General features: G+C 43.4%; 1 protein-coding gene across 4 annotated transcripts in view; it reads left to right on the top strand.

Moving 5' to 3' along the window:
- EIF4E3 (eukaryotic translation initiation factor 4E family member 3) overlaps nt 1-14,049 on the top strand; it is a 69,715-nt gene that overhangs the window by 43,013 nt on the left and 12,653 nt on the right. For all 4 annotated transcript variants that reach the window (XM_047779213.1, XM_047779205.1, XM_047779195.1 and 1 more), the window contains 3 exons: nt 2,317-2,389; nt 11,506-11,600; nt 13,204-13,264. In XM_047779213.1, coding sequence (XP_047635169.1) covers nt 11,575-11,600; nt 13,204-13,264 — 87 coding nt within the window. In that variant the 5' untranslated portion in view covers nt 2,317-2,389; nt 11,506-11,574. The remainder of the gene's footprint in view (nt 1-2,316; nt 2,390-11,505; nt 11,601-13,203; nt 13,265-14,049) is intronic.

Below are 14,049 nucleotides of genomic sequence, written 5' to 3'. Positions count from 1 at the left end.
CTGACATTGTTTTCAGTGAGAAGCACTGCCTTAGTCCTCTAGAACCCTTTCTTGGACTCTGGAAACTGGATTTCTTCAAAAAAACTCAAACTGTGAACGGACTTAAATTCCTTTGTCTAATTGTCTCCCACACTTGAATATGGGTAAAAGACCAGAACATGGAGACAGTGGCCTTTGAAAAGAGGTGATTGATTTTGATTTGATTTGATTTTTTCTAGGTTAAATGGTTTTATTCTCACATTATATTACTTCAGTTGATAAACTGTATGAGGTGAATGCTCAAATTATACTCATTCTGAACCATCAGAAGTTGAATCATAACTTTAAAAATTAGTAAAAATTCAAAATACACAGTTTTAAAAATGAAAAAAAAAATGCAGCATGCATTTCCTCCCTTTGGACCCTCACACCAACCCTCGAGCTACCCCATTAGGGAAAGAATCCTGTGTGCACTCTCTGTGTGCTTTGGGCATCTAGGAATGTGTTTGCCAGGCATGTTTGATGGATAGGTCGGCTAAACTCTTCAGAGCAAGAAAAATCAGTGTGGAAATAAATACCAGTTAATTTTCATACAAAAGCAATAGGTTGTTCATATGAAAATCTGTTGAAAAGTTTTAGGATTTCGATTTTTTTTAAAGTTTTCCCCATCCTTTTGTAATTTAAGCCCCAAACAGCATATAACCTGTATTAAAGAGCAAATTAGTGTTTATCAGAGTCCATACTTGAGAACCCCAAGGCGTGGCTGTCCAGATAGACCATCAGGGGCCCCTAGGGGCCAGGCCCCTCCATCACACTTGCTTCACTCCTCACCACAGCCTTCAGCATAGTTACTTCGGGCTTTAGGTCTGGCAGCAAAATGCAAACGTGGTGGTTATTGTGGGTTTCCTTTTTTCAAAAACAACGTCCAGCACGTTTATAACAATTAGAAAAGAGTTGTAAACCTGGTTCCTTCTGGAAAATTTATTTATGAGACTCCACCTGCTCGATGGGGTCCCTTGCTCCCCCCGCTGCCCCCCACCCCCTGTCACTATTCTGTAACTCTGTTTCCATAGCAGCTCCCAGGCTAGAGAGCTGTGTTCAGAAATGCATTTTTGATAGCAGATTCAACACCTGGGGAGCACAGATTGGTCCAGAGTTCTAGAACTGTAGCCTGCCCTTTGTATCTCAAGCTCACCCTACACCTGGGCATGGCCTTTGCTCTGCCATCCCTTCCACCTCTGAGCTGTCCCCAGTTTGGGGCACGTTTTTTGTGCACCTCTGTAGCCAGGAAGTTCAACATCTTGAGGTTCCCTAGGGACTGTGTCTCAGAGGGTCATTGGCTGGTAGAGAGCATTCCTTTTATAGAGTCCAGGGACCGGTGGCAGAGTTGTGAGCCAGTGCATTCTTCTCTCTGCAAACCTCTGATTTCTTACCCAACCAGACGTGGGGCTGTCGTGCATTATCTGAGGTTTTTAATCTTAGCCCTGATGAATCTGGACCCCCAAATTCCTGAACAAGAACTGCTAATTCAGCGTAGTGTAGGGAGAGGAATGGACTGCCTTCATTCACTTCCTCAGTCTGCTGAGACCTTGTCCCCTTACCTTGAAGCCTGGGAGATGGTGCTGGGTAAAGCTGGTCCTGGTGGCTGGTGTTTCTGGTGAATAAGCCTGTAGTATGTTGCCATCTAGTGGAACATATGGCAAACTAAAGATTAATGTATTCTGACCACAGAGTTCAGCAGAGCTAATTAAATCAGCCGGAGAAAACAACGGAAAGTATTTTCTAAAGGCAAGCGGTTTTGGAACCACATGCAAGTTCAAGTGGAACGAAGGGTGGCTTTTAGTAATCATATTTTCTTAAAGTTGGCGAAAGGTCACCCTGTTTCTCAAGAATTCATGAATATTTACCACTTTGGAACTAAGGAGATTTTCAAAAAAACGTATAACCAGGTCAGGGCCCTGCATTGTCATTGTCATCTATACAACAGGCCCAGTTTCCCATCCAAAGTCCTAGGCAGAAAGGCACGGTTATTACTTGGTTATCTTAGTATTTTTTAAAATGTGATTCTAAGGTTTCCAATTCTGTTCCTACTTACATTTCTATTTTCCCTGTTAAATTTCCACAGGACAAATATGCTTATTTTTAGGAGACGCAAACATCTGCTTTCACAAAGTAGGAGTCTCACATTTTAAATTCTAACGGGCATCTCAGAAAGGTCCACTTCTGTGGTTTCAGACCTGTTTTGTGTGAAGACCTGCAGATTTACACTGTAAAATGTCATGAACACTGACCCCTTGTTTTGCTTGTTTCTTTACTCTTTTGCTTGTGTTTGCTTAGATCCCTGCCTGGTGCCACAGCAGCTGAGTGTGCATCAAATCTGAAGAAAATCTACACGGTACACACAGTGCAGGTAAGATCAAGAAACATGCTGTCTGTTGGCCACTTAATCATACAACCTGAGAACTCCCACCATGCTGGCAGCCCCCCACCCAGGGTACTCACATCCGTTTTTGCTGGCAGCCCCCCACCTGGGGTGCTCAAGTACATTCCTACTCGCAGCCCCCACCCAGGGCCTCACGTCCAATACCATGGCACTGTCCCCAGCCACATCTACTACAAAGGCCAGCAGAGCTCACACCCAAGTGACCTGCTCTTCTCTTGGTGAGCTGTTGAATCCTGTCTGCTTCCTCAGTGTTTCCCAGACCATAAAGAGCAGCAGACAATGGTATGGTTTGGAAGATATCAGCCTGGGTCCCCATTCGGACACCCACTCAGCCACTCCCTCTCTGAGAGGTGGTTCCCCATGGGTGAGAGGTGCTGGCACCCACCTGCAGGGTTATCGTAGGTCACCAGTCACATAGGAAGGGCAGGAGAGTGTGAGCATGAAAGTGGAAGGCCTCAGACCGGTTTCTTATCCTTTATTCAAAGTCCATCATCCTAATATTGGGCAGGTATCGCCCCTTTAATTTCTATAAAACTGGTGTGTTGGTAGTGTCTGCCTCTGTGGGTGGCTGTGAGAACCCAGCAATAAAAGGTCTTTAGCAGGCTTAGCAGGAAACCTGATACATAGTAGGTTCTCAATAGATGGAAGCTCATAGTGCTCTTAGTTCTTTCTCTGTCCAATTCTTAGGCTGAATGTTTCTTAAAAAACAACAACAACAACAAAACTGGCTTATTTAGTTGATCACATTACTGTTTTATTCATAAGCAAATTCTGTCCAGTTTCTCCTCCTTTTCTACCTTAATACATTGTTGTCGACAAAATAAGGCTTTTAAGGCTGCTTCATACTCACTTTGACCATATGTTCTGAATTTTCTAGAAGAGCCAGATTAAATCATTTACATGCTCCGCCCCTAAATTTTTTAGTGTGTTAGAAATTCCAGTAGACTGGCCTCTATTGTGTATCTTAGGCAGCCGCTCACATGCAGAAGGAGCACAGACACCCTTTTTTTCAGACATTTCTCCCAGTATCTCATTCAGAAAATTGAGTGTGCAGTTTTGCAGTCCCAGGAATCTGACTGTAAGGTGCCATGCATGGCCACTGAGAGCCCTAAGCCGGCTGTAAAGACACTGTCCTGACCGTAGGCCATTTCTGATCCAGTTGAGAAAATGACATAAGCATGTGGAAAGCAAAATAACAGTGCTGCTGTAAATAACCACTCAGTGCCAAGTACAAGCCATGTCACAAGGCAGCATGTGGGCCACCGTCCAGAGGGACAGATGTTCTCAGAGTCCGGGAAGGGTTTCCCTCCACTTCTCCCCTGTCTGACTTTATGGACCTTGTTACCTCTTCCCAGCACCACTGTGTAGACTGCAGAGCGCTTGATTCTAAAGCCTGTCCTAATAGAGAAGGTCTTAGATCCCACTGATTTTTTTTTTTTTTTGAGGTCCTAATTGGACTTTTCCCACTATCTATGACATTGGGTCATCAGGGCTGTGCCTAGATGGAAATCTAGAAAAACATTAGTGAAGTCATACTTAGGGGTCAGTTTGTTTCTTGGACCCTGTGTGGTGACAAAGCATTTGGTTGAGCCTTGGCATCTGGCAGCAAGTGAGTGACATAAGGCCTTTAGAGACCAGTTTAAAGTACCCAGGCTGGCACATACTAGGAAATACCATCTTAGAAACTTTATTGAGATATAATATATTTATTCAGTAAATGCAGACTTTTTTTAAAAAAAAGTTTTATGGAATGCCGTTGATTTACGATGTTGTAATCCTTTCTGCTATACAATAAAGGGATTCAGTTATGCATGTACACACATCCATTCTCTTTTAGATTCCTTTCCCACGTAAGTCAATGCGGATGTCTTATGTGTACTATTTGATAAATTTTGACAGAAATAAATAAACATGTAACCATGGCCCAGATCAAGATTAAAAAAAAAAGGTCCATCATGCTGGGAAGTTCCTTGGTGCCCTTTTTCCTTCCAGCCTTTCTTTCCCAGAAGCAGCCACTTTTCACATCCCTGTCACCTGGGATTGGTTTTGTCTTTTCTTGGATCTCCTGTAGATGGAATCACGCAGTACTGTGTTGTGTCTGGCTCCTTTCACTCCATAAATACGGAGGGATTGAATGAATGAATGAATGAGAAATTAATACATGAATCACTTTCCTGAGTCATGGCAGATGGCTCACATAAGGATCCCTTAAGCTGTAGCCACACATTCTCAATGGGGGGAATTTGGTTCTTGGTGGGGGTAAATAAAATCTTACTGCTTTTAAGTATAAAGCACAGATATACATGCAGTACATAAAGAGATGTATAGTCCCTCTGTGGTCTTAAAGTTTCACAAGAAAGGTCCCCTTCAGCATAGGGGGGCTGATAGTGAAACACTGCTGTGAGGAGTCAGGAAGTTCTGTCACGTCTCTGATGTCTCTGTCCCCTTTTGTTTCCTCACTTGTAAAACTTGGAGAGGAGCAGTTGCTACTTCCTAGGGTTGAGTGAGGGTTAAAGGAGATTGCATCGTTCTTAGTAGTACCTGGTGCTCAGTCAGTGCTCTACTATTGACAGCTTTTACTAAAGTGTTGGGTTTGCCCCTCATCTCCATCTGTTTACTGGGGAGGATGTGGGCTGGGGTGCAGGGTAGGCACACTGTCTGGGTATGTGTTCCATATCTGCCACTTCGTACCTTAGGCAATTTTCTTAACTTCTCTGCAATTGTTGACTCATCTCTAAGATGGGGATAATCATGATACCAGTGGTATGAGGTGGCGAGAATAAAATGGCATGGGAAGTAAAAAGCACATAGTAAGTGCCTGATAATAATAATAAATTCATCTGCCATTATTTGCCTGTTTCTCTTACTACATTTTTTTGTACTTTCTTTAATCATGTTTTCAATCAGAAAACGGCTGCTTCTAGTTCATTTATTTTAAGCAGTCATTCCCCAGATTATACCATAGCTAAAAATCTCTCCTTAGGAAAACACGTTTAACTTATCCGTAATTTCTGGGATTCCAACCTGAGTGTTCTTAATATCTGTGAATAGGCCATAGTACCTGAGAACTAGCCTGGGTGCTGATTTTCAGGACATGCTTTTGAGGATATGCTTTTGCCCCACTGTCCTTTTATTCTAGTTGATCCTTGATCTGTCAACACTAAAAAAATTACATCTCTAATAGTGTCTGCTTCCCCCTCATCTATGTTTAGGTGAAATGTCAGTATCATGTGTTATTAATGATCGCTTTCCATAAAGACATAATATATCTTTTTGTACTTTGAGGCACTCAGCAAATCAGAGATGCTGATAGGGGTGGAACAGGAATTGTTAACCCCATTTATTAGCTGGAGAGACTGAGGCAGGGAGGTCAGTGACCCACAATATTTGGTGGAAACAGCCAATAATGCCATCTCTCTGGGATCAGAACTCCCTCCTCTTCTAGGTCCACCCTCTTGCTTTTACTGAGCAAGGAGAGGAGGAGGCCTGCACCTCCAGCCAGCCCCCTGACCCCTGCTGTGGACAACTCTCATCACAGCCAACAGTAATGCTCTCTGCTTGAAGTTCAGTTCATTTCCTCCTTTCCTGTCTTCCTTGGAAAATTCCATTTTCATCTAGATGCATTTTCCCAGAGGCTTATTGATTCCTTTTACTCTTTTGTAAACATTTCCAAATTTTCCACATTTCTCCTGTGTGTTTACATCCTACATGGATGCAGTGCAGAATAGAACACAGCTTCCCAACAAGCCTGATTTTACCTGTGGGGAGAAAGAAGAGCTACCAGCCAGGTGCGATTTTGCTACCACAAGACCAAAATTTCACCCCTGAGAACTCATTCCTGCACCACATTCTAACCCACCTCAGTTACCGCCTTCACGGTCCTGCCACACTATGTCCCACTTGTTCTGTGTCCTACTCAGTGCAACCCATAAATGGACTGAATTTCTGTTTCAATTTCTAGCAAATAGAAACTCCATATTTCTTCTGTAAATGGATATCTAATTATCATAAATAGAAGGTCATCCTAAAAATATACATATGGTCTCTTAAAAAGAAGAGAATGTTCCTACTATACCAGTGTGTGGCCAGTGCTGTCAGGCCATCATCCCTAATCAGAAGGTTGTAGAGTTGTTGTGCTCTTATAGGTCATGACATTAGAACAGCAGGTTGTTCTCCAGATCACTGGGAAAGGAGGGCTGCCCCATTCAGGAGGTGAAGTATTATAGGTCAGTATTGTCAATGGGGAATGATAAAAAGATGGATTCAAAGTCCTAAGGGCCTTGGAACCCCACAGGACAGCCCACAGGGCTTTTACCCAGGAAGCTGAATACACACTGCTTTGCTGTTTGCAGAATGACCTCCAGGGAACCATTTAGGTGAAAGGAGGTGGTCAAGGAAAGAAAGAGAGGAACTCCCTTCTGAAATAAGAGAGAACCCTGCAGCCTGGTCTTCTTCATAGTTCTATCTAGCACAAAATTTATAGCAAGAATTGCAGGATTCTGTACCTATCATTAAACTTAGTGAGCGTGTGCATGATGGGACCGACATTTATGGTCACAAACCCAGTTGTGCAGAACAAGAACTAAAGTCAGATTACCTGGGATCCTGTCTGTCAGCATGTATGTAGGCAGTGGAGGCCCCTGTGCAGGTGAGGGTTGAATCCTGCCAAATGAAGGTACTTTAGTGACTTCACCTGTAAAACCTCAAAGGGAATCAGAATGTGCCACCCCAAAATTCTCCTTTAGCATAAGAATTATTTTGAATTGAAGGTGATTGAGACACCCCCCCCCCACCATCTTTCTTCCTGAAATTGAGGCATAAATTTCCTTCTTAAAGGTGACAGATTTACATTTGTAAAGGTATCCCCTTTTCTTATCACTTGAGTCTGCATAGCAAACCCACTAAGCAACTCCTTGTATTGTCATTTTCCCACAACATACCACCTTTAGGGGTCCCCAACACCCTTTCCTTTGGTCACTCTCCACAATTTATCAACCTTTGTTAAAATGGTGTATAAGCTTCTGAGACTAATCCCTTCTTTGGGTTTTCCCCAAAGTGGAAGTCCTATGCACTTAAAAATACTAACATCTGTAAAGAGACAGATGTCTATGGGCTTTTACCCAGGAAGCTGAATACACACTGCTTTGCTGTTTGCCCAGCCTAACCTCCTAGTCTCTCAATGTATGAACCCTACTTAGCTCCCCAGCTCAGACTTTGCTTTTCATTTGCTGACTTCTTGTGTGGTGGGAAATCGCCCCAACATCCTAGCCTTTGTCTTACCTGCTCCCCCATCAGTCCTCCAAATTTGGCTCTCACTTTAAGTCCAGCCCTTTGGAATTGAAAGCAAAACCCATTGCTCTCTCAAGTACCCAACTCCAGCAAGTCAAAAGCACTTTGCTTTCAGCCTGTGTCTGCCTTGAGTTAAATCATCCATTAAGCTCTTTGGTTGCCTTCTGTCTACTGGGCTTTTTCTGTCCTTCCCATAAATACCACTGATTCACTCACTTGGTGAGTGCAAGCCCCAGCTGAGTATAAATGCCTAATGCAAAAATGTTTGTTTGAAATTTTGAGGATACTTTCAAAGATTTGTGGGCTATGATCCTCAGAAGAAATCCTTGATTTGGGTATTTTTTTTTTCAAGGTGTATTTGCTGAATGTTTTCTTTTCTTTTTTTTCACATGCTATTGTCTATCTATCATGGCATCTTCTCAAGTATTTTCAAGTACATTCTTTTATTTTCTTAAAGAATATTGAGTAGAAAATTGAGAAAATTTGTTTTTCTGGTAATGATCGACTATCTGCTTGGCAAAAGACTAACTGGAGGAGCATAATTGCTTCCATCAGAATAGATTGCGGATTTGTCAAGTGGTCACATTGTCTAATGAATCTCACCACCCCTGGGACTCATCACAGTGGCTTCCCCCGACTAGTGTCCACATATATTGACTGAAAGAATGATGTCCAACCGACCTACCACTCCTCGGTCATCATTAAGTCTTTGGGAAAAAACATTTCATCATTATTCATCAACATTGTGCTTAGTTTTACTGCAAGCTGTTTGCAGACCACTTAGAATGAATTCTAAGGTCTTTTGAAATCTATTTGCGAGGTTCTGTCTGTAGTGAAATGTAGATGTTTCATTTCAATTCAAATGAAAGTGTCTTATGCAGAGTATGGCCAGGAATTACCGAGCTTCCAGTGAAACAGCCCTTTCCCTTTCGCAGGAGAGGAAGGAGGAAGGTCTGAAGCACTGTGTGATGCTGGGTCCTTCCTGGAGCTCTTTCACCATCATACATGCTTGACTAGTATCCTACACATTGGATGGGATTTGCAATAAGGAAACAGTCTGACTTAGTGCCACAGACTTTAACATGGCTCTTTTCAGTGAGATCACCACATGTCACTTGAATCTTGTGTTCGTGTCCAAACATGCAAAGACTTTAGTAAGTACATTAAGTCAGAGTGAAGTCTGTCACTGTATCTTCCTGGGCTGTTAACCTTCTCCTCTCAGATTTGCCAAGACTAACACAGTCAGTTGGCGGTTTTTGTTTTCAAAGGAAGCTTCTATGTGGCTGCGCTGTTACCCTCATAGAGAACCACCATACATATGAATGTTAAAAAAAAAAAGAAAAGAAAAAAAAGAGAGAAGCTTCTAAAGCTACACACCATAGCACAATCCTTAGTGTGTTTTTCTTACCTTTGGAATGAGAGGAGCATTTTGTGTGTTTGGAATCCACGGTGCTTCAAATACTGGGTAAAAAGTTAGGATTTGAGAAGCTTAGCAGAGGAGCGAGTGCAGGTGCTCTGTTCGTAAATGCCTTTTAGGAGACTTGCAGTTTGCTAGCACCAAAGTCATCCTGGTGGAAGCAGAGAATTTTGCATTAGCATAATGCTGTCCGTACATTCTGCACAGGTCATAGCCATGTCATTGCGGAAGTCCCAGGCTCAAGCCAAGGCAACGACATAGTCAAGATGATTAAGGGCACCTGCTGGTGGGAAAACATTTTCCACAGGTGCCCTTTCCCTGTTACCTCATGACCTGTTCCTGAGGAATGGAGAAAGATGTGCCTAAAACATGTAATGATACCTTCAGAGGAAAGAGCTTACTGATTGAGGAATCTACCTACCTGGCTTCAGATTCTAGCACTGACAATTCACACTCCCACAGCAGACTAACACTGAAATGTTGATGTAATCTTATTAATTTGCACTATTAGCAAACCATTTATAAGTTAGGTATTTTCACAAAGACAGATGTTTGTTTGAGGACCTGCTGTTACCACAAAGCTCTTTGCAGCTACTTCCTACTTTAGCACCATTTGAGTATAAGGGACCCAAAGTACTCCTAATAAATCTACTGTCAGATGGGATTTTTGCCTTCAATTTTACCCTGCCATTCATTATTGCTGCCGTTGCAATTAATTCAGCTTTAATGGGCTCAAACATAGACCCATAAGGATTATTGTTCGGCATAGACACAATTTCATTCCACCAATGCTACTTTGTTCTTTATGAGCTGAGATTCATTTTTATAATTGTTCTGTTGCTTGTTCTGTTCTCCTCAGATCCACTAGGAGACCCAGTCAGTCACCCTTGATGCATCTTACCACACAGAATGATATTTCTCATTTGTGTTATGATTATGTGAATAGAGTTCATAGTGTAATGATTCTAGGGCCCATTTCAAATAAACTGGGAGGAGTTTTCTTCTTTGTAAACGCAATCCTTGTCCTAATCCCAATGATTACACCAAACAGTGATGCTTGGGCAGATTCATTTGTGTGCCTCAGTTTCCTTCTCTATAAAACAAGGATAATAATTGTACCTCTGTACAAGGTTGTCATTAAGAAAAATTACATAAACATCTGAAAGTCCATAGGCTGAATCCTTGCCCTGTTACCATTACTGCTGTTACTATCATTGTCGATGTTACTTTTTTATTTATTTATTTTTTTTGTCTTTTTGCTATTTCTTGGGCCGCTCCCGCGGCATATGGAGGTTCCCAGGCTAGGGGTCAAATCGGAGCCGTAGCCACCGGCCTACACCAGACCCACAGCAACGAGGGATCCGAGCCGCGTCTGCAACCTACACCACAGCTCACGGCAACGCCAGATCGTTAACCCACTGAGCAAGGGCAGGGACCGAACCCGCAACCTCATGGTTCCTAGTCGGATTCGTTAACCACTGCGCTACGATGGGAACTCCACTTTTTTATTTTTATGTATCTGTTTCTGTCTACCCGCCAGTCAGTGGCTCAGTTCCAGCTGCTACACCAGAACACCATAGACTTGTAGTTTAAACAGCAATGATTTCTCACAGTTCTATAGGCTGGAAGTCCAAGATCAGAGTGCCAGCCCTGGTGAAGGCACTCTTCCTGGGTTTACAGACAGGCATCTTCTCATTGTTTCCTCAACTGAGGGAGAGAGAAGGCTAATCCTCTTCCTTTTCCTATGGGGACTCTCATCCCATCATGGGGGTTCCATCCTTATGGCCTAATCATTTCCTAAAGACCCCACCTCCTAAAACTGTCCCACTGGGAAAGGACACAAAAACGAAGTCCTTCATGTCCCATATCTTGAGCAACGGAGCCGTCCCTCTTTCCTTCTGAGAGAGGAAAGGAAGGAGGGCAGAGCACATAGCTGACTCCTCTCTACCCCATCCCCTAATTCAAAGTCTAGCAGACCCTTCTAGGCTAGAAAGAAGGGAGAGTTTGTGTGGTAAGGAAATAGGGTCCAGTACATCTTGTCAGCACTACAGGCTCTGTTAGATGCTACCTACTTGTCAGAAAAATCATTAGCAAGGTCCTTACCCAGTTTTATGTGGATACATACTGCATAGGAATGTTTGCCTAATACCCATGGCTTCCTGAAGCATACAGCTTGGCCCCAACTTCAGAAAGTAACATTCATTAGTGTTATGTTATATTTTTTATCAGAGAATCAGAAAAAAATACCGAGAACGATCTAGTTTGAATGGAGAGGATTTAATGAGAATCTGATTTTTCTTTAATGCATTAATTTTACAATCTAGTGGCACAGTAAGTGAATATTGGGTATATTAAACAAAGTGTTTTTCTTTTAAAGATATTCTGGAGTGTGTACAATAATATTCCTCCTGTGACTAGCCTGCCTTTGAGATGTAGTTATCATTTAATGAGAGGCGAGAGGCGACCACTTTGGTAAGTGTGTCCTGTGTAATTTGGGGTTAACTACAGTGGGAGGGAAATGGTTGTGAACTTAAAATACTTACTGCATGCTGAATTGGAATGCCGAAGTCTTCTTCTCCTGGTGGTATTGGAAAGTCATTTTAGCCATGATTTCATTTTGAAATAGGCCCCTTCCCACTACTCTTTCCCCTTATGCTCTGTGGCTGACAAACAGGTGTCTCAGAATCCTCCCACCACGACACTGACCACCCCAGTGCAGTCTCCCCATAAATAGGCCATCATTAGCTCACTGCAGGTGTGATGCAAGTCTTTGTAGGGGGGTGTGGCATCGTTTGGGTTCGTTCTGTCACTGGTTCAATGATACCTGGACAGTGGAATGAAAAAGCTTATAGGCTAGAGGGGAGGGGAAGGAACAGCTGTGGTACCTGCATCTATTGCGTGGTTCAACAAAGATCTTAGCACCTTAGACCTGTCTCATGTGGACCCCATGGGAAGTATATGATACTAGTCATGGCCCAGGGTCAAGGGGAAGGTGTCTCTTTTCTTTAATAGCTTGGTGTAATGTTGAGAGTGGTGGACAGTGTGTCATTTTGCCTGTGCTGGAGTCCCAGTTAGTGGTAAATCCTTGCATCATGTCGCTTGACCATTCTGAGCTATGGACTCATTAATAAAACGGAAATGTATCTTAGCTCTCTAGTAGCAAATGATAGAGACCTAAGTTGAGCCAAAAAAATTGGAATCTCTGAGGCGTAGTACCTGAGTAGTGTACTGGTAGGGCTGATCTGGGGCAGATCTAGGTGCTCATTATTAGGAATCTGATCCTCTCCATCGGCTTTGCATTGTTGCCTTCCTCTGCCTTGGTTTAACTTTCAGGCAGGCTCTCCCATTTGTGGTGATAAAAGGGCTTTCATAAACTCCAGTCTTAACCTTACAAGTTTATCTATGTCCACATTCCCCAGCCCCATTAAAATGCCAGACTGGCCCACTGTACTTTACCTGTCCATCCCTTGCCAACCCTAGAGACTAGGAGGCAGGATTCCCCATAGGTGAACCTGGGTTGTAAGCCCGTTTTAAAGCCAGGACATGGAATCAGTCACATCAGAAAGAATCTGATATAGGAGTAGGGGACTAGGAGCTTCTTAAAGGGAAATTGGAGTGCTTTTGCCAGAGGAGGGAGCAGTTACTAGACAAGGAAACCTCAGGCATCCTCTCCAGGGACCGAGTCTCCTTTTAGGCTTATGACACTAGGTTGAAATGCAACATCAGGAACATGACACTGAACTGTCAAGGCCTTCACATCTGTGAGGCACTTGTTTTAGTTTTTCCATCCCCACAGTGTCTGGGGAACCTCTCATCACCACCTGCTTGAGGATGAGAACCTGGCCTCTCATCACCTTCCCTGCCCTGTTAGCCACTGAATCCCACTTTCTTCCCTCCCCAGCTCCTCCCTCTTGCTTTTTCTTTCATCTGCTTCTGTTTCCAGTATAACCAATGGGGGAGAGTTTCTTGAAGAATGCGCCACTGTTTTTTGTTTTCAATGTCATCCATTGTTAAACTCAATGTATGTAGGACTTTTATCCATGAATATAACTTTGAACATTGGTCTTTGATCCAGGGAAGAGGAAAGTAATGCCAAGGGTGGCGTATGGAAGATGAAAGTTCCCAAGGACAGCACGGTAGGTTTGTTGTAATCCTTTTCTAGAAGCTAAGTGTGGATTATTGTTGACTGCATACAATGAACCTCTCATTTTAGACAGTCTGCCTGGTAGACTCAGGATGGCGCTGGGGGTGAGAACGTCTGTCCTGACCTCGGAGGTGTTCTACCTTACAATGTCACCTTGGAAATATATTGTGAATCTGTGTAATAGTGTGACTCTATGATATAGTCTGAGCAGCCCCATGCCTTTCAACCTGACAGAAGAGCTGATTATGACTGTCAGGCCCTCCACAGCCATGACTTATCATGTGGAAGCTAGTTTACATGGTGACAAGCAGGCTCCTTCCCAGCAAAGGCTCATCCCTCCCCCACCGTGGGGACAGGCACTTCTGAGAATGACCCTGGCACAGAGTGTGGGGATGTGGAGGAGGCCTTGCATCTCACCATTCTCTGGGGTTTCATGCCAGGCTGGGCCCAGTCGCCAGTTGGGGCTGATCAGAGCCTGGTTGGTGGGACAGTCTGCTGGGGTGCTAGCTGGCAGTGGTCAAGCTTCAGAAACTTGGGTTTTCCAGGAGTGGGCTCCAGTTTATTGTACTGACTGAAAAAAAACGTTCACGTCTATTCTTAAGCTTTGGGAAACATAAAGCTTCTTTGAAAATGGATGAAAGGGGAGATCCCACCCAGTCTCACCTTTTCATGGTCTCTTTCCTCTGGGAAAGCTCAGAGAATTGAGATGTCTTCAGGGACCCCAGGCTTGACCTGGCTTTGTTTCCCAATAAGCACAAACCTAAAGACGTGACCTGA

This window comes from Phacochoerus africanus, chromosome 1 (genome assembly GCF_016906955.1).
Source record: "Phacochoerus africanus isolate WHEZ1 chromosome 1, ROS_Pafr_v1, whole genome shotgun sequence".
NCBI classification, from domain to species: domain Eukaryota; kingdom Metazoa; phylum Chordata; class Mammalia; order Artiodactyla; family Suidae; genus Phacochoerus; species Phacochoerus africanus.
This window is presented reverse-complemented; position numbering and strand designations above follow the sequence as displayed.